Source organism: Nothobranchius furzeri, chromosome 11 (genome assembly GCF_043380555.1).
Source record: "Nothobranchius furzeri strain GRZ-AD chromosome 11, NfurGRZ-RIMD1, whole genome shotgun sequence".
NCBI classification, from domain to species: domain Eukaryota; kingdom Metazoa; phylum Chordata; class Actinopteri; order Cyprinodontiformes; family Nothobranchiidae; genus Nothobranchius; species Nothobranchius furzeri.
In genome coordinates, this window is record NC_091751.1 from 64833108 (window position 1) to 64852226 (window position 19119).

A 19119-nucleotide genomic window follows, 5' to 3' on the forward strand; every position below is an offset into this window, starting at 1 on the left:
AAACAGGCGGGATACACCCTGGACAGATCCATCGCAGGGCAACACAGAGACACACAGAACAAACAACCATGAACGCACACACTCGCACCTAAGGACAATTTAGAGTAACCCAGGAACCAAGCCCGAGTACCCGGAGAGAACCCACGCATGCATGCAAATCTTTGCAGAGAGACCCTAGGCCAGGATTTGAACCCAACTCTGTTTCATTTATTTGGATTTGACAACGAATGTATAACCTGTCCTAAAACTTAAAAAAAAAATTTAAAAGCCAAATACAGCAAAAGTAACTGATAACACAATAGAAATGCAGCTATTATTTGCTGTTTGTTTGTTGTCTAAATAAACTTTTAATTTAATTATTTTAATTACAAAAGCAATTAACAAATCAAATAAACTTGTAGCTTTGTTCAAGTTACTGTTTCATGCTACTCAATGGTAACTTGTAGGTAATTTGGGGGGTGACGAGAGTTCACAATCTCTATTCTGTATTGATTTATTTCAGGTGTAAATTTGTCTCTATGGACATTTGTGATATATATATATATATATATATATATATATATATATATATATATATATATATGTGTGTGTGTGTGTGTGTGTGTGTGTGTGCGCGCGCACACCTCATATAATAATATATATATATATATATATATATATATATATATATATATATATATATAATATATATATAATATACATATAATTCCTTATGATCAAAGCTTAACTAGAAAGAATAGCGAAATGAAACATCAAGTCATCCACGATATTTGCATTTTTGCAACGATTTTTCATATTTAGCGGAACAAAGCTGGCTTTAGAGCAAATTTCGACAGGGACAGGTAGTGTGAAACATTGCTGAAGTCATATCCGTTTAATTGTCTGATATTTATTTTCTTTTTCTTGGCACATAATGTTACATTTGTTAAAGAAACTCAATTATAGTAACTCTAATGACCAGACAAGGTTCAACAGAACCCACCATCTGCACTCAGCGGCCGAACGGAACTCCTCATCCACTGGTCGTTCAGGTCTAGCATGTCAGTGCAGCGATAGCGCCCTCTGGTGGACAAACAACCGTATAACCTTAAATTCACGTTACGACACGTGTGTCGGTTATGATGCTAGATTAGAGTACATTTGGGAAAAAGTAGTGTAGTGTTTAACACACAAACGATTAATATTACGTCTGTGTTGTTCAAAGTACATTCTGAATCCGGTCCGCCGTCTTGCCCGGCCCTCCACATCCGGTTTCTTGTCAGCTGTGAGACCGCTGCGTTCACGTTAGAAGTTGCTATGCCTGCGGCTAAAAAGGAAACAAACACAGAGCTTTAAATCGCGGTGGAACGAAATAGAGTTTGTAAAGGTTAACAGGTGGCTTCATACCAACCATCAGTTAATAATGTTTTCTTTGTCGATGACGGTCCAGCCACAGGTAAGTAAGATTAAGCAGAGCTAGCATTAGCATTGTTGTTGTTTTGGTTTCGTCCTCGCTGGGTTCTGGTAGCTAGCATCAGTTTATTCTCTAAAGCAACAATTTTAACACGCCATTAATCAAATAGGCTAGTCTTTATTAACTCGTATCTTAACCAATAAAAGTAGTTATCCGTCAGGTAGCTAGCATCAATGTATTCTCAAAAGCAACAATTTTAACACGCCATGATACAAATAGGCTAGTCTTTATTAACTCGTAACTTAACTAATAAAAGTAGTTATCCGTAATAATTTTAACTATATTTGCGGCTTGTAGAGATAATCTGTTCAATGTTGATTTATGAAACTTCCTCAAATATCGACAGGTGATCAATCTATTGTTGTTTTCACCTGCCTGCGCGTGCGTGCATGCTTTTCATTCTAACTAGACGCGCCATAGTTTCATTTACACCATTGTCCTTACAGTCCCACCAACATAAGCTCATGTCATTCATCTGCTTTAGGGGAATAGAAACGACCATTGGCTTAAATTCAAAACAATATCTTAATCGTCCTTTTAATTTACATGAAATAGAAATTAATGTTCAGCATCTAAGACATACAAGGTTAAAAACAATCCCTACACAGCGTGTCCATAGTTTGGTTTACACAGGACACACGTCTTTATGAACATGATATGGTATCTTAAATGCAACATATTTTCAATTCAGATTCTCCTTTTTGTTCAGATTTGTTTTGTGAAAGTTGGCTTTGCTCAGTTGGTCTGATCCTTTCTTGAAAACGTGTTACTGCAGGTGACTCTACCCCTCAGCCACCTCATCAACATCCTCCATCCTCTGAAACACTCAGTAGGAAGCAGCAGCTGTGCCACCTGCACATCAAGAAAACACACAGAGCATGCCTCAGACTCCGAGCTACAGTCTACAGAGGTAAATATTTCACACATCGATCAATCAGTCTGCTTTTACTGTCAATTCTACCACACGTACAGCACCTACATGCAGAGAATCGAAATAGCAATTTCTCTCCAACTCTTAGTGCAAAATATTGGCATTTAAAAACAAAGCTTTTATAAGCAAAACACAGCTTAAGACATGCTGTATAAAATCCGCTAAAATTAGCGCTAAAAAACTGACGCAGCTTAAAGGGGCATTATGGAAGTTTGACAGCCAAAACATGTATAAATAATAAATGTCTTCTTCATACATTCTCCTGCAATGCCCTGGTCCTGTAGAATGAGCCCTGGCATTTTTACTGTGATTGCCTGTTTTTCTGTAAAATCACAGAAAAAGAGAGATGCTCGGGTCGAGCAGGCTGCTTCATGCGCGTTCACGCTCAGGCATCGCCCGTAGCATTTGCTATCCGTAGCTTTAGCAGCAGAGAGAGAGGCAGTGCCACTTTGTCGCTGTTCCTAACGCCTAGTGACAAAGCTAGCTACATTTCTGAGGACCCTTAGCTACTTTCTGTAGAACTTTCTTCTAGATATTTCCTGCTAATTAGCAACAAAATAGCCATTTTCGCTCCGAACCATTCTTTGAACGTTGTTTCAGCTGTCATCAAGGATATAAACGTTACAGATACAAAGCACATCACTGGCGCTTTAAAGAGCAAGTCAACCCCTACCAGAGTCTAACTCCACTCCCACTTCATGTTTGAAAAATGCAACACATGCTGTTGCCTGGCAGACCGAGAGGGCGGAGCCACTAACAAATACACACACATTCAGGCTCACGACAGCATTGTGACATCATAATGTACCAGTTTACATCATAGCATACTTCTTAGCCAATAGCGGTGGCAGATTTAAATTAAAATACAGTGCAGAGTTTTTACCTGACAACGGCACAACACTGCCAGTTTCAGGCAGAATATTTAAATTTTAACTAAGATGCACTGAAGTGCCAAATTATTGACGACACGTGTCTGCAGCACGATTAGACACTCCTTTATTTAGTTTATCAGCAAAAAAAAGTTTATTTGGGGGTGACTTGCTCTTTAACTCACCTAGGAAGATGTTGGACTTCCGTGCAGAAGACCTGGGTTTGACTCTGGATGTGAACATAGTTTATTTAGAGTTTATTTTTTACATTAAAGAGCAAGTCAACCCCTACCAGATTCTAACTCCACTCCCACTTCATGTTTGAAAAATGCAACAAATGCTGTTGCCTGGCAGACCGAGGGGGCGGAGCTGCTAACAAATACACACACACACAGGCATTGTGACATCATAATCTACCAGTTTACATCATAGCATACCTCTTAGCCAATAGCGGTGGCAGATTTAAATTAGAATACAGAGCAGTTTTTACCTGACAACGGCACAACACCGCCAGTTTTAGGCAGAATATTTAAATTTCAACTAAGATGCACTGAAGTGCCAAATTATTGACGGCACGTGTCTGCAGCACGATTAGACACTCGTTTCTTTAGTTTATCAGCAAAAAAAAGGTTATTTGGGGTGACTTGCTCTTTAAAGAGCAAGTCACCCCCAAATGTTTTTTTTTTTTTTTGCTGATAAACTAAATAAACGAGTGTCTAATCGTGCTGCAGACACGTGTCTTCAATAATTTGGCACTTCAGTGCATCTTAGTTGAAATTTAAATATTCTGCCTAAAACTGGCAGTGTTGTGCCGTTGTCAGGTAAAAACTCTGCACTGTATTTTAATTTAAATCTGCCACCGCTATTGGTTAAGAGGTAAGCTATGATGTAAACTGGTACATTATGATGTCACAATGCTGTCGTGAGCCTGTGTGTGTGTGTGTGTATTTGTCAGCAGCGCCGCCTTCTCGGTCTGCCAGGCAACGGCATTTGTTGCATTTTTCAAACATGAAGTGGGAGTGGAGTTAGACTCTGGTAGGGGTTGACTTGCTCTTTAATTAGAGCTGAGGAAAATAATCAAATAATCGATGCATCGGGATGCGGACATAAACGATTCTGCATCGTAGAAGAGTACGCCATAATCGATTATAGTGGAATGTAGTTTTGTTTTTTTAATGGCGGCACCAGCGCAGATCCAAGTCTGTCAGAGTGAGCGTCCTCCACATTTACCTCCGCCTTAATGTGGTACTGCAGGGCTGAGCGCTAGAGTTGTCACCCGAGACCAAACCGGAACCGAATCAGCCCGACCGGTTCTGTTGGATTTGGGCCGTGAATTATGTTAATTGAGCGGTTGTCGTGCGGCGCGCTCCGCTCGCTCGATCAGCGACAGAGAGAGAGAGAGAGACACTGTCTGCTCAGAGAGACGATCGGAGGACGCTCCTCCAAACACGCGTTATTATTTTCATAATTTAAGTATTATTTCTCCTGGAAGCGCTCAGTCAGACTGCTTGTTGTAAAGTAGGGAGAGCCGGTCTTGGGGAGGGGGCGGGGTCAGTGACAGCGGCTGCAGCGTGATCGTCTGTCTCTTTTATTTAGGGACACGGAGAAGTTAAAAGGAGAGAGAAATAGAAGATAGAAGTTCTTGTTCCACTTTATTCTTTTGTGTCATGAAGATAAACTGATGTTAAACTCATCTTAAAGAGAAACTGGGAGGAAGCTTTGGTTCATTTTAAGTTACAGGAGATTGTGTCTCCTATCTGCTCCTCCAGAGACAGCATGGACACGAGGGTTACATGGTGAGGGTCACACAGGACAGGTTAGTGGAAAGGTTTGTAGTTAGCTGGTTAGTGAAGGAGATCCATCAGCTGGGTAATTTAATCCTAATCCAGCCCACAGCCTTCTGCTGGTGTTATTATCAGAAAGAATAAAACACACATCTTAAATATTATTGGAAGTGTGGAATTTCTTTTATGTTTTATTATTTTCTGCATCAAACAGAACTTGATTCATTCTCCAACATTTCAGAAACGAACCACTGGGTTCAAATAAAATAAACTAAGTCAAACATTTCATTTGGTGTTATTTCTGACATCCTTGAACTGTGGCATAAATATTTGACTCTAGAGCTGCTCAGAGACATTAAACACTCATATATGAACACATTATGGATTTTATTATTACGTTATGTGTCCTGTAAGTTTTCAGTACTTTTTAGATTTTGTGAGTTTTTGCAAAGCGTGTTTTTCTCAGCCTGAGGCGTGGTGCTGAACGAGGAAACAGATGTTTTATTTTGTTAAATCTTCTTAAATGTTTAAAATGTTTTGTCCTAACCTGTTGTGAATGGAGAGCTTTTGAGGGATGGCAGGTTGTGTCAATTACGTTTTTGATAAAAAAAATAAAAAGCAGTTATCTGACATCTTCTATTTATCGATGAAAACAAATCAATATGAAATAATCGTGATTCATCGGGATATCGAATCGAATTGAATCGTTGACCCAATAATCGTAATCGAATCGAATTGGGAGACAAGTGAAGATTCACACCTCTATCTTTAATGGTATATTTTTTTACAGTAAGAAGCTCATATTTTTATTTGAGACTCGCCGAACGGCATTGAATTCACAGATAAAAAAGATGTAGGTTCAACTTTCATTTTGGAACAATTTTTCAAGCAAGGGAAGGGAATGATCTGAGCATGCAGGAGGACTGACCCATCTTAAACCTTTGTTGGCTGTGCTGAAGAGAAAGGTACAGAACCAAATTATTTAATTAATTAGCTGCACCTTCTCCTGTCCTTTGGACCACACACACACACACACACACACACACACACACACACACACACACACACACACACACACACGGGACTGTCTCAGCTCTTATTTTCGTTAAGGAGTGTGCACGTACAGCATGCGTGCCTTGTGCACGAGCCTACTATTGAAGCTGCCATTACGCTTTTGGCCTGAGGGGGCAATCGCGAGCATAAAAATTCAAAACTCCGTAAAGTCCCTTTAAATAGGCTTTTTAAAATGTTTACTAGTTCAGCTGATTCTATGAACAAAGATAGAAATGAAGGAACAGTCTGGATTTGTAACGCTCCACATTCCCTACTGTGTTCACGTGCTCAGTCCGTGTGGAACCTGCGGGAACTTGGACTTTCTGATCTCGGCAAACAGCAGCTGGATGAGCTGGTGGACCGGGTTTTAAAAGGTTTGAGCCCGGACGATGTGGCGCCTCCAGTTGGTGGCCAGACAGCGTGGAGGGCCTCGTATCTCTCCACTCACTCCTTTTTTCATAACAAACACGGTGAGAATAAACATCTTCGCTTGTTGGAGAAACCCGTGTTTTTGAGTCGTTATCCTGTTGTGACGTCTGTGATCGTACACATCAGAGTATTTTTGTGTCCTGGCCGTTTTCTACAGGCTTCTCATGGAACGCCACGGACCCATCGGCTGTTTTCTTCTCAAAAAATCGCCTTTCACCACTTCGGACTGTTTGCACAGACCTGAACCACTGGCCAGGTACATTAACAGCATTTACACGTAGTTTCAGTACGTTTGACTTTATTTACATGTTTTCATCTAGAACAAAGGGACGTAGCTGTATTTTAATCCACTTCATCTGCTTTCAAGTGTTGTTTCAGAGCCGAGGCTTTAAAACGTTGAGGAGTAAAACCAGACGAGTACAGTCGGCCTTCGAGCGTCCTGTCAACTCGGAGGCTTACGCACCATCTTTCATTAAGGTAGGTTCTGACTAAATGTACCTCATTCAGACGACTCCTCGACGCTTTTGCTTCTCATCATTTCTCCAGTTTGTTTTAAAGTCAGACTTTTTAAAAGTGGTTTTAAGCTAATGTTCTCCAGAGCCTCTGAAGGTTTCTCTTTGGGCACCGACTGAGTTTTGACCTGTTTTAGTCCAGTCCTGTTGGGCAAAACCTGCAGAAATGGGGACAGTATCAGTCTGTCAGCCCTGTAAACCATCTGAAATGGTCTAAAGCGGGGGTGTCAAATATGCGGCCCGCGGGCCGGATCCGGCCCGCAAGCGGGTTAAGTCCGGCCCGCGAGATGGTTGTGTAAACTTTATTTTCATACTTTACAATGTAGAGTGAAAATAAACGTATCTTTGTGAGCAAGTTTTCTCTGTAATGAGAATAAATAAAACAAAGCTGCGCTCAAGGCTCACACAAGAACTTGAATCACATCCTGAAGTTGGCCGCCACTCAGGATGTGACTTCTGATGTTGATGTGCTGGTGAAAGCTAAAAGATGTAAAGTAAAATGAGTCAAAAAAACTTTAAGTGCTGCATGAAACTGATCTAGCCTTGTGATCTGAAAGCTCTTTGAATCACTGAGGAATGTTTTTTTTTTTTTTTCATTTATTGATTTTTATTTTTTTTTTAATTTTCAAGTACACTTCAGGTGTTGTACTTGTACTATTTTGGATACACTGTCCTCAGGCTCCAGCCTTGTTTTATATTGATTGTATTAAAACAAAGAAAACAATCTGAAGTTCAGGGGCGTGTCCAGGGAGTGGCCTGGGGTAGCACATGCCACCCTTGGAATCTGATTGGCCACCCCAGGTGCCACCACACTAATTTCCCTTTAAACAGGCTTTTCATTGTCTACAAAAGGCTTGAAGGTAAAACAAAAAAAAGCATAACCATTGGTGCCACCCATGCACAAAGTTGTGCCTCACCTGGGCCACCCCATTTTAATAGATCTAGACACACCACTGCTGAAGTTGTTTTTAATTTACTGGTCCGGCCCACTTGGGACTAGATTTCCCTCAATGTGGCTCCTGAGCTAAAATGAGTTTGACACCCCTGGTCTAAAGTCATAGCCGTCTCACTATAACCAGACTGCAGAGTGTGCAGGTTTAATTTTTACATCAGAGGAAAGATCACCATAGGGAGCATAAGTCTCCTCCCTTTCCGGTCGGCTCACGAGTCCCCAGGAGAACGAGAAAATGAATGCAAGTCAACGGGGCTAAAAGAGCTATTTTCTAATCTGATTAGCCTGACGCCCTGGATCGCACATATGTTGTACTGCAATTGAAATGAGAAGTAATGATGGTGTTTCGACCACGCAAGTCACTTTGAGATTTATCAGCTTGTAAAAGTTTGTAATTAGCATGATTACATCGGCACGTCGCATATGTGACGTCAGCACAGAATCTCCTCTCCCCTAGCGTAGCTGCTACTTACCACACGGCCAGATTTATGGTGGTTCTTTCCTCCTGAGGGAAGGATTTGAAGTTCGCTGAACTTGCAGCCATTTTCCCTGTTTTTCTCTGTTTCTGGTTCGTTGACCTCACTTTCGTGAAGCGCATTTGTACTCCTGGACTTGTTTTCACACTAAACCTAAAACATCATTTTTTTCATTTTTCCGGGGTCCGTGAGGAGATGGGTGTGACTATGATTCCGTACCATCTTCTCGTGCCTTCTCTCCTTTTGAACCCTGCGTTTTTCCGGGCAGAGAACCACTCTGCCATTTATTAGTCATTTGTTATAACCCTTTCACTCCGTTTTCATGGCTCACAAACACATATGTATAAATAAACAATTTTAGATGATTAAAGAGCAAGTCGCCCCCTGCCAGATTCTTACTCAACTCCCACTTCCTGTTTGAAAAATGCAACAAATGCTGTTGCCTAGCAGACTGAGAGAACGGAGCCGTTAACAAATACACACAAACTGGCTCACAACAGCATTGTGACATCATAATGTACCAGCTGATGTCATAGTGTACCTCTTAGCCAATAGCGGTGGCAGTTTTAAATTCAAATCTCGTGCAGAGTTTTTACCTGACAACGGCACAACACTGACAGTTTTAGGCAGAAAATAAATTTTTTTACTTAAATGCACTAAAGTGCAAAACTACTGACTACACGTGTCTGCAGCACAATTAGACACACATTTATATAGTTTATCAGTAAAAAAAAGTTGATTTGGGGGTGACTTGCGCTTTAAAAATTAAATGTAGGTCTATCCTTTATAACCACAGGATCCTCAGATACTACGTTTTCCCACAGAAAAACATATTTGTCCTGTCAACACATGTTTAGACTAAATCCAAAGGAAATTTGGATTTCCCAGCTTCCACCCAGCGCTCAAACGCACCATGTACGCACAAATCAGTCAGGTGTGAAAAGAGTCTCAAAAGGATTTTTGTACTTGTAAACTGATCTGTGTGTGATGTAGTTTTGGTCGTGTTTACCAGGTGATTTATGTGTGTAAGAACTGAAGTTACATGTGAAAATGTAAACACAAGTTACAAATCAAGAGTTACACATACAAATCTAATACACACGCACAAATTTCGATACACACGCACAGATCTTCCACCTTGAGGACCTACACCTGAAGCTCCATTCTTGAGATTCTTTTTCCGATGGAGTTAGGCTGTCATCACAACAATTCATGAGAGTAGCTGTAGGACTATACATTCGTGAGCCCAAGGAAAGCAGGAATTTTCTTTAGATACAAAAACATAATATTTTCTTTCATATAGCTAGACACCACTGGGGCTAAAATACCACTAGAGATCAAGTATAAAGTTATAGTTCTATATAAGGAACCCCAGCAGATTGCACGGAGTCGCTGACCTGTTGCATCAGAGACTTTACATCAGTCCTCATGCTGAGCAAGCATGTCGCGACAGTGGAGAGAAAAACTGTCCTTTAACAGGACAACACCCCCCCCCCCCCCATCGGATCCTGATACAGTATGAGCAGTCATGTGTCACTGTGTTAAGCCGGGCGTACACTGTGCGACTTTTTCACTTTTTTGAGCCGATTTTCCACTCGTGCGAGAATCCACGATATCGGGTTGAGTTTTGCGCCGAGCGGTCGTGTAGTGTGCAGGGGGTTACGAGAGGCGATTAACACCACGTGACCAGCTGCCGATCAGCAGTCGTGAGGGTATCGCACTGTTGAAGCGGCGCTGCGAGCAGCTGCGACCCAAAAAGTACCAGAACCGCTCACGGCGCATGCGCAATCCTGCATCAACTCCGCTCGCTATTTCCCTAATAACACACGTTGTTCGTTTTTGTTTCTACACGTTTTTTTACTCACAAAGATTGTCAAGAAAGCGTGTTTGTCATGTTCATGTCAAATTAAACTGATCACAAAACACAGATTTACTTTCTTTATTTCGTTTTCCTCATCCAACCCCCATAAATCCCTGTGTGTCCTCCTGCAGCACTCCCGAAGGACAACAGGCAAAACAAGACAAAAAAGTCTGACGTGTTGAGTAAAAACGGCTATTTTTAGCATATTTTTAGGTCCGACGTGTTGCTACCAGACGTACAGTGTGAGCGCCTGGCTCGTGAGATCTGCCCTGCGAGGAAGTCGTACAGTTTGAGCTGAAGCTGAGTGCTACGAGTGAAAAGGTCGCACGGTGTACGCCCGGCTTTAGAGAAGACAGCAGGCACACACACACACACACACACACACACACCAAATATTAATGAACTAGTGGTTTGCACATTCTATGTTAAAGAAAGTAAAAGTTCATATCCAGGCGATGGCCGCCTCCAGAAGGCAATCACAGCTCAGCAACACGCTAGTGGGGAGAAAACGACAGGGAGAGAACTTAAGTCTGACAGCTGAGGTAACAGGAACTAATGCAGCTGGAGAGAAGTGGTAGAAGAAAGTGGTGAGTACGCGTCTATCGGACAGATCGTGTTTAAACCAGCCTAGCGCTGTTCCCTCGATCCCTACGTCATGTTGGAGCCTTTCTGAGAGAATATTGTGATGGACTGTCAAAGCAGCGCTGATGTCTAGCAGGACTAGAACAGGGACGAGATCCTCATCTGCAGCCATGAGAGTTTCATTTGTAACGTTCACTGAGGCGGGTTCAGTGCTGTGACGCAGGTAGAACCTGGTGTTGTTTGGGAAAAGCACAGATTCAACTCTTGGATCTTCTGAAGGTCTGTGGAAACAGACATCATATCCGTTAGCTGTTGGATGGCCTCCGTTAGCAGAAGCAGAGGTTGTTTTGTGACCTGACCAGTGCTCAGCGTGAGAATACTTTCAGTGTGAATCACCGCTCTTTTAAAAGTTCTCTGATCTCAGAGTCTACTCGGTTTAGGTGATCACAGTTTCATGTACCTTTCCACTGCCACTCGCGGTTATTTCCACCACTGATCGGCTCAAACGGGCAGAAGCTGAGCGTTAGCCTTGTGCAGAGGAGGAGGGACGCTGCTGAGGAGTCTCTCTGTGCTGCAGGGTTTCCTAACCCGCGATAAGGGCGTCGACGCTGAAAGTCTCGACAGCCTGCTGAAGAACAAGAACATCCCTGACGGCCAGCAGGAGGCCTTCAAGAGGGGCTTTGCTGAGGGTTTCCTTAAAGCTCAAGCCTTAACGCAGCGCACCCAGGGTGAGTTTTAATCCACATGAGCTGAGTGAGTCATTCAGCAGGCCACCACAGACCAGATGTCACTGGTGAGTTTTCTTCTGGTTGCTCAGATTCTCTGAGGAGGACTCGTTTGATTCTGCTGGTGCTGCTCCTGGCTGGGCTCTACGGCATCTCCAAAACGCCCTTCATGTCAGGTAAAAGCTCTTCTTCCTCACGCTCCGCTCAGATGAAATCCAGTCGGTGTTTGTTGACCAGCTGGCTAATAAAAGTGGCGTCAGACGTTTGCGTTGTGGTTGCCGATGAACTCTTTGCCTGTTTTATGTGACGTTGTGTGAGTTTTGTCTTTAAGGCTGAACCATTTGTTGTTTTCTGGTCGAAATTGCGATTTCAAACCAGCGACGGCGTGAGTCAAAGCTGCGTTGCAATACTAGAGTAATAGCTTTTAATGTTTTGATGGTGTGATGTCATTTCCTGTCGTGTTAGTAGATGTTACGGTACGTCATGAATATCGTGCTGAAGGTTGATTAGAAGAAAAATTGCGAATCGAATTGAAATCGCAATTTCTGCCAGAAAACTGACGTTTCAGTCCCTTCCTACGGTCGTTCAGCCCTGGCTTTAATCATGTTGGACAGTGCGGTTCCGAGCCACATCAGGTCTGGACTCAGCTGTGGACCCGGTCCAGATGAAAAACGTGACGTTCGAGCATGTGAAAGGAGTGGAGGAAGCTAAGAATGAGCTGCAGGAAGTGGTGGAGTTCCTGAAGAACCCTCAGAAGTTCACAGCCTTGGGAGGAAAGCTGCCTAAAGGTGGGCCGGTGTTTGTGGCGGGAGAGCTCAGTTCTTTCTCCTCCTCACCGTTACTTCCTCTTCGTCAAGGCGTCCTGCTCGTTGGTCCTCCGGGGACGGGGAAGACGCTTTTGGCTAGAGCAGTGGCCGGAGAGGCAGTTGTGCCGTTTTACTATGCCTCTGGGTCAGAGTTCGACGAGATGTTTGTCGGAGTAGGAGCCAGCCGCATCAGGAACCTTTTCAGTAGGTTTGGTCTTTTCTTAGCTTGTCTGTGAAGTTGTTTTAATATGTCCAGGAACAGAATTGATTTTAGTTTGGCTCCTTGTTGCTAGGGGAGGCTAAAGCTAACGCTCCCTGCGTGATCTTCATCGATGAGCTGGACAGCGTTGGCGGGAAGAGGATAGAGTCTCCCATGCACCCGTACTCCAGACAGACCATCAACCAGCTGCTGGCTGAGATGGACGGGTACTCTCAGAAATGATCTTTACTCGGTCACACGCACAATGGACGAGTGTGTGGCTAGTTCGAGCTCAGGCAGCTTTCTTCACACACCAAGCTGTTCACCTGAGACTAAAACATTAACGTTTTAACCAGTCTTGTATGGGGTTATTTAGGATTTCTGGTCCTCCTTTGCTTTCTAGAACACAAGTGGGCATTTACCATAAAGTAGCTTTAAAACACCGATAAACACTCGTGATTTCTACCCTCTGTGGGGTCCTGCAGCTTAGAACTAGACCAGAAACACGATGTTTGATAAAGTGGGGCATGTTGGCCACTGGACAGTGTCCCAGTGCTTCTGACAACCAGTTCACTGCTGCTGGCGTGTTGCAACAGCTGCTTTGCTGGTTGAGCTAGTGTTACTTTATGGAATGGGTGGAGGCGGGGTTTCATCTAATCAAAGCGTCTTATTTCCAGGTATGAGTATTGGCTCATGAAAATAACTTATATTTCAGGAAAAATGACATCTCAGTAGTGCCAGCAGTAATATTTTATCATATGTTGAGCCAGTCGTTGCTCTGGGAAGTGTAAGTTATGATGCAGGGTTAGGTCGCAGGGGCAGCACCCTGAGCCAAGAGGCCCAGACTTCCCTCCCTCTCCCCAGCCACTTGGGCCAGCTTCTCCAGGAAAATCCAAAGGCGTTCCCTGGCCGTCCGAGAGACGTAGTCCCTCCAACGTGTCCTGGGTCTTCCCTTAGGTCTCCTCCCAGTTGGACGTTCCTGGAAAACCTCACCAGGAAGGAGTCCAGGAGGCATCCTGACCAGATGCCCGAGCCACCTCAATGGGCATCTTTTGATGTGGAGGAGCAGCGGGTCTAGTCCAAGCTCCTCCTGGATGACCGAGCTTATAACCCTATCTCTAAGGGAGAGCCCAGACACCCTGTGGAGAAAACTCATTTCGGCCGCTTGTATCCACGATCTCGTTCTTTCGGTCCCTACCCAAAGCTCGTGACCATAGGTGAGGGTAGGAACGTAGATCGACCGGTAAATCAGCAGCCTTGGAGGAATCCAGGTCTCACCGGGATTGAGCTCAGCTTACTGCCAGCAATGCTGACCAAGCTCTGACACCGGTCATACAGGGTCCCAACAGCCCGTATCATAGGGTCTGGTACCCCGTACTCCCCAAGTACCCCCACAGGGTGCCCCGAGGGATGCGGTCGACCCCCTAAGGGTGTAGAGCTGGTCCAGTGTTCCACAGCCAGGACGAAAACCACATTGTTCCTCCTGAATCTGAGGTTTTACAAATATGACCCCTCCTCTCCAGAACCCCTGAATAGACCTCACTAGGGAAGGAGGCTCAGGAGTGTGATCCCTCTGTAGTTGGAACACGTCCTGTGGTCCTTTTTCAAATAGGGGGACCACCGCCCCGGGCTGCCAGTCCGGTGGAACTGCCCCCGGTGTCCACGCGATGTTGCAGAGCCATGTCAGCCAACACAGCCCCATAACATCCAGAGCCTTAAAGAAAACAAATGATGAAAACCTGAAAAGTACTAGCAGTTTTGTGCCTAATAAGTGGGTATGACACTGTGTTAAGTCGGGGACTCTGAAGCACTTCACGGTGCGTTCACATGCTGATGGTTTTATTTCGTAGGTTTAAAACCAACGAGGGCGTGATCATCATCGGGGCGACCAACTTCCCAGAAGCCTTGGATAAGTACGTCTCTGCGGCCAGCTCTAATGGTCTACACAAACGCTAGAGTTGTGTCGGAGTCTCGTTCTAACCGATCTCCTTCGCAGTGCCCTCATCCGCCCGGGTCGTTTCGACATGCAGGTGACTGTTCCCAAACCAGACGTGAAAGGGCGAACGGAGATTCTCAACTGGTACCTGAAGAAAATCAAAGTAGATCCAGGTCAGACGTTAGCGTTTGATACAGTAAATGCTCGCGTTTTAATGTCCGGTGATTGGGGCCAAGTCAGTTTGGTTCTGCGTTTTCTCTGCAGCTATTGAGGCCAATGTTATTGCCCGGGGCACAGTGGGATTCTCCGGAGCTGACCTGGAAAACCTGGTCAACCAGGCGGCCCTGAAGGCAGCAGTCGACGGCAAAGACATGGTCTCCATGAAGGAGCTCGAGTTTGCCAAAGACAAAATCCTCATGGGTCTGTAAAACCTTCGGCTGACCCTGGATCCCTGCTCTCGCATCGCTCTTATTCATTTTCCCTCTTTTTTTTTTTTTTTTCCTGAAGGACCTGAGAGGAGGAGCGCGGAAATCGACGAAAAGAACAAGACAATCACAGCATATCATGAATCGGGTCACGCGATTGTTGCCTACTACACCAAAGACGCCATGCCGATCAACAAGGCCACCATCATGCCCAGAGGCCCCAGTCTGGGACATGTAGGGAAATCCAGATCTGCCATATGTTCTTCAACCTGGACCCTTTTCTTCTGATAAAACGTCTTCCATCCTCCCTCTGCTTCCAGGTGTCGATGCTTCCAGAGAACGACAGGTGGAGCGAGACTCGCTCTCAGCTCCTGGCTCAGATGGATGTTAGCATGGGGGGGCGTGTGGCAGAGGAGATCGTTTTTGGACATGAAAACATCACGACAGGTGAGGATGGAGCGCCCAGAGGCGGAGAAGGAAGAAAAGACGTGAAGAATAAACAAAGATAAATACTGAAGAAGAATACTTTAACGTATGAAAAACGAGATTGGGAGTGTGATCTCTTCCTCTCCAGGAGCCTCGAGCGACTTTGACAGTGCCACCAGGATTGCCAGGATGATGGTGACCAGATATGGGATGTGTGAAAAGGTAGACCCAACACTGTTGTAAATCAGGTTGACTCCACAAGTCAGAAGATGGTTTGCTAAAAATCAAAAATCATGGGGAAAAAGATCCGATATGTGCCCTTCTGCCTCTCAGCTGGGTGTCATGACCTTCTCCGACATGACTGAACTAAGTCCTGAGACACAAGCTGCTGTGGAGCACGAAGTCAGGGTGTTACTGAAGGTCTGCCTCATTTGTTTTTTTTTTTAATAAATTAATCAAATCTAAAAGTTTAGGCTTTTGTTTCCGTAATCTCTCTCCACTGGGTGTCTTCAGGAGTCGTACGATCGAGCCAAAGCCCTGCTGAAGTCCCACGCCAAGGAGCACAAGAGCCTGGCAGACGCTCTGCTGATGTACGAGACGCTGGACGCCAAAGAGATCCAGCTGGTCCTGGAGGGAAAACCCCTGGAGAGCAGATGAAGTCAGCAGGGATGGGTGCTTCATTAGACAGAGGAGGAGAATCGAAGTTGTGTGTAGACATATGAAAACATCTGGATGAGCGTTTATTTGTTAGTGACAGGATCTGGACGTTGCAGCTGATTTCCATTAGGTTAAAGGTAGATGTTGTGAACATTTGTCATCTATCTCCATGTTTCTCCGTTTAAAACTGTAGAATCTGCCAGAGTATGTACCCCCCAACCACAGTGTGTATCGCGTTTAGATCCCAGCACCGTGTTGAAAAGAAAACGCCGTGCATTTTCAGTGCTTTATTATCTACATTTTGGCCTGATTTACCAGACGATTTGGCGTTTAAATGAGCTTTTCAACACATTTTAAGCTTTAATGTAACTAAACCACAAGGTCAGTTCTGCACCTGCGTCTACTGCTTCCTGTTGTCTGTATTTTTAAACAGAATTTGCACTTTTCAGTGGGTTAAAGCTGCTCCTGTTCAGTTATTTTGTTCTGCAGGAAAAAAGCTGTGAGACAAAGAAAGCTGAACAAGAGAACTTTTCACTAAGGAGTATTGTAAGGTTTTAGGTTCTCTGACCTCCTGTATCTGGTTTGGCATGTGTAAAAATGACTGGCTGAAGGGGGCGTTGTATATAAATGTACAATAATGCTTTTATGCTGTGTACACTCTGACTCTCTGCTGTAGATCTTGTCAACGGTGGGATGACGGTTCATGTGCTGCTGAAATAAAGATGAATACAAACTGAAGCTGTATGTGTTTGGGTAGAGAGAATGTTTGGATTCATTTTCTTAAAGCTGCAGAAATTAACCAGATATGTCTGAAAAAAGTTGCGTACCTCCCTCCCGCATGTACATAACTGCTTTATTTTTCACCGGGGTCATGGGGAGCCCATCTCCAGCCGTGATTGGGTGAGTAACCGGCCAGAAATACCAGTCGCACATTAATCTACCGTATGATCTGATATGTTTGTAGTGCTGGAGCTAGCTAGTTCCTGCTTTATCTTGTTGAACACAGATAATAAACAGATTTATTGAGTTTTAGTAGTTAAGTAGATTGTATAAGAGAAGACATGGCTTTCCAGATTTTTAGACAAACTACGCTTTTACCACTTATTTAAAACCCGTAGTACTTTATTTTGAAGGAATCTACAGGAAGTGCGGTTTGGCTTAATAAACGATACCTGTAGTAACAGCTTTTGTTCACTAGAGGGCAGAAACAAATTCAAAATTCTTTTCATCCAGTTGACCTAAATAATAAAAACATCAAAGTACGTGACAGTGTGTGTGGCCATCAACAAATCAAACGACTGATTACAGGTAAAGAAATTAGTAGATTATTTAGAAACGGAACAAACACTAAAAATTAATTGAATTTCTATTCTGTTACTGGCTGCTTTTGTTGTTTTTATTTGAGTAGTTTAAATACATGAATGCTTTTCCTGTTTAAAACAAAATGTGGACATTAAAAAAAAAATTTAATGTCTTTAGTGTCTAACGGATAAAATTGGGTCTTTGAACCAAGTTATCTGACAATGTTTGATTGAAGACCATTCATATATGCTGGTAAAAACTTGTACCTAAATATATTTATTTAGTTTTGAGAAAACTTTTGAGCCAAACTGGCAGACTTGGGAGTGTCTCACGCAGGACAGAATCACGCAGCGTAGGACAGCATCCTTGCGGGCTTCAGATTTGTATCTGTTTAACAGTGGTGGTGATCTCTTACATGTTATACATATTTTTTACTGTGACAATAATTTGATGAAATAATTTGAAAACAGAACCATCAATGTGATTTTCTTTGCTAAATGCAAAACGTTTCCTACCATGAGTGTTAGACAGGCACTCAGCTCAGGAAAATAAACCAACATCAATCACAAAATGATTAGAGATCATATAATTATTAGAAATTAATATGAAACATCAGAAACATCACAAAATAAAATATTCTCAACATGTTAACCCTCTCAGGCTCAAAATAAGTTTTGATAAAAGGACGAACAACTAAGTCCTTCAGGGGTACTTTGGTTTGACATTTGCGTTCCAGGACGTTTGATTTACAAATTAAGCATTTGATATATGTCTGAAATTTGAAGGAATTTCTCTCCAACGTTAAGACTGCTGCACAATAAGTAAGTAAGTAAATAAATAAAAAGGCTGCTGCTTTCGTGGTCCCCCTTGTGGCTGTGGGACCCTGGGCCTGTGTCCAGTTTGCCCACATTATAATCCGGTGTCGGTACAGGATCTGCTTGGGTGCAAGATCGGCTCGGGGTCTTTCGACTGCCGATGACGTCAAACTACGGCAAACCCACTCGGACAAAACACACTACACATCAGCAGTCGAAGGACCCCGAGCCAATCTTGCACGCGAGCAGATCCTGTACCGACAGCGGTTTGATTTTCTACTATTAGCTTGTGCTGCAGAATATTGAAAATACGCGGACAGAGCGCTTGGACTGCGCTAAAAAACAATCTGACAGACACCATATTCAAACATTTATGCTCAAACAGTTACTCATAACTCACAGCGCTCAAATAACATTTTCTTTAAGTTCTTATGAGTTTGAGATGTGCGGAGCGACTCAGACCCAAACGCTTAGGCACCCACCAAATATACACACTTGGTTGTCTAGGACTACATCCCACAATGCATTGCGACATGATTTAGCTACTGTAGTATTCACTTTTTAAGAATACATATGTGGCAAGGTGGAGAAACGAGGGCCCGGGCGGCATTCGATCCCCAGACTCCTGGGTGAGAGTCATACACTCTAACCAGTCAGCCAAAGGGACACCTCCTTGGCCAAGAAGCCAGGACGCATGATCAATCGGGACATTGTGACAGGACGCTCACACTGTCACACATATATTATACATTATTTGATATACAATAATTGAAATGCTATGATTTTCCTAGAGAATCCAGTCTAAGATCTCTGGTAGATTTCCTTTGGCATGATTGGCATGATTGCTTAAATATTTAATTTATTTATTATCTGTTACGATAATACACCAGAAGTCATTTAAAATTTTTATTACAACGATTTTATTA

At 43.4% G+C, this 19119-nt stretch overlaps 1 protein-coding gene across 1 annotated transcript; it reads left to right on the forward strand.

The window, feature by feature from the left end:
- The first annotated feature begins 1239 nt into the window (after positions 1-1239).
- Positions 1240-16814, forward strand: yme1l1b (YME1-like 1b). Its single transcript, XM_015957515.3, has 18 exons — positions 1240-1435; positions 2229-2363; positions 6383-6560; positions 6677-6775; positions 6887-6996; positions 11480-11630; positions 11720-11803; positions 12242-12415; positions 12485-12637; positions 12727-12859; positions 14483-14545; positions 14629-14741; positions 14833-14988; positions 15076-15227; positions 15314-15440; positions 15568-15641; positions 15753-15839; positions 15933-16814. The coding sequence occupies exons 1-18, from the start codon at positions 1403-1405 to the stop codon at positions 16074-16076; spliced, it is 2166 nt and encodes a 721-aa protein (XP_015813001.1). The 5' UTR covers positions 1240-1402; the 3' UTR covers positions 16077-16814.
- Positions 16815-19119: the final 2305 nt, after the last annotated feature.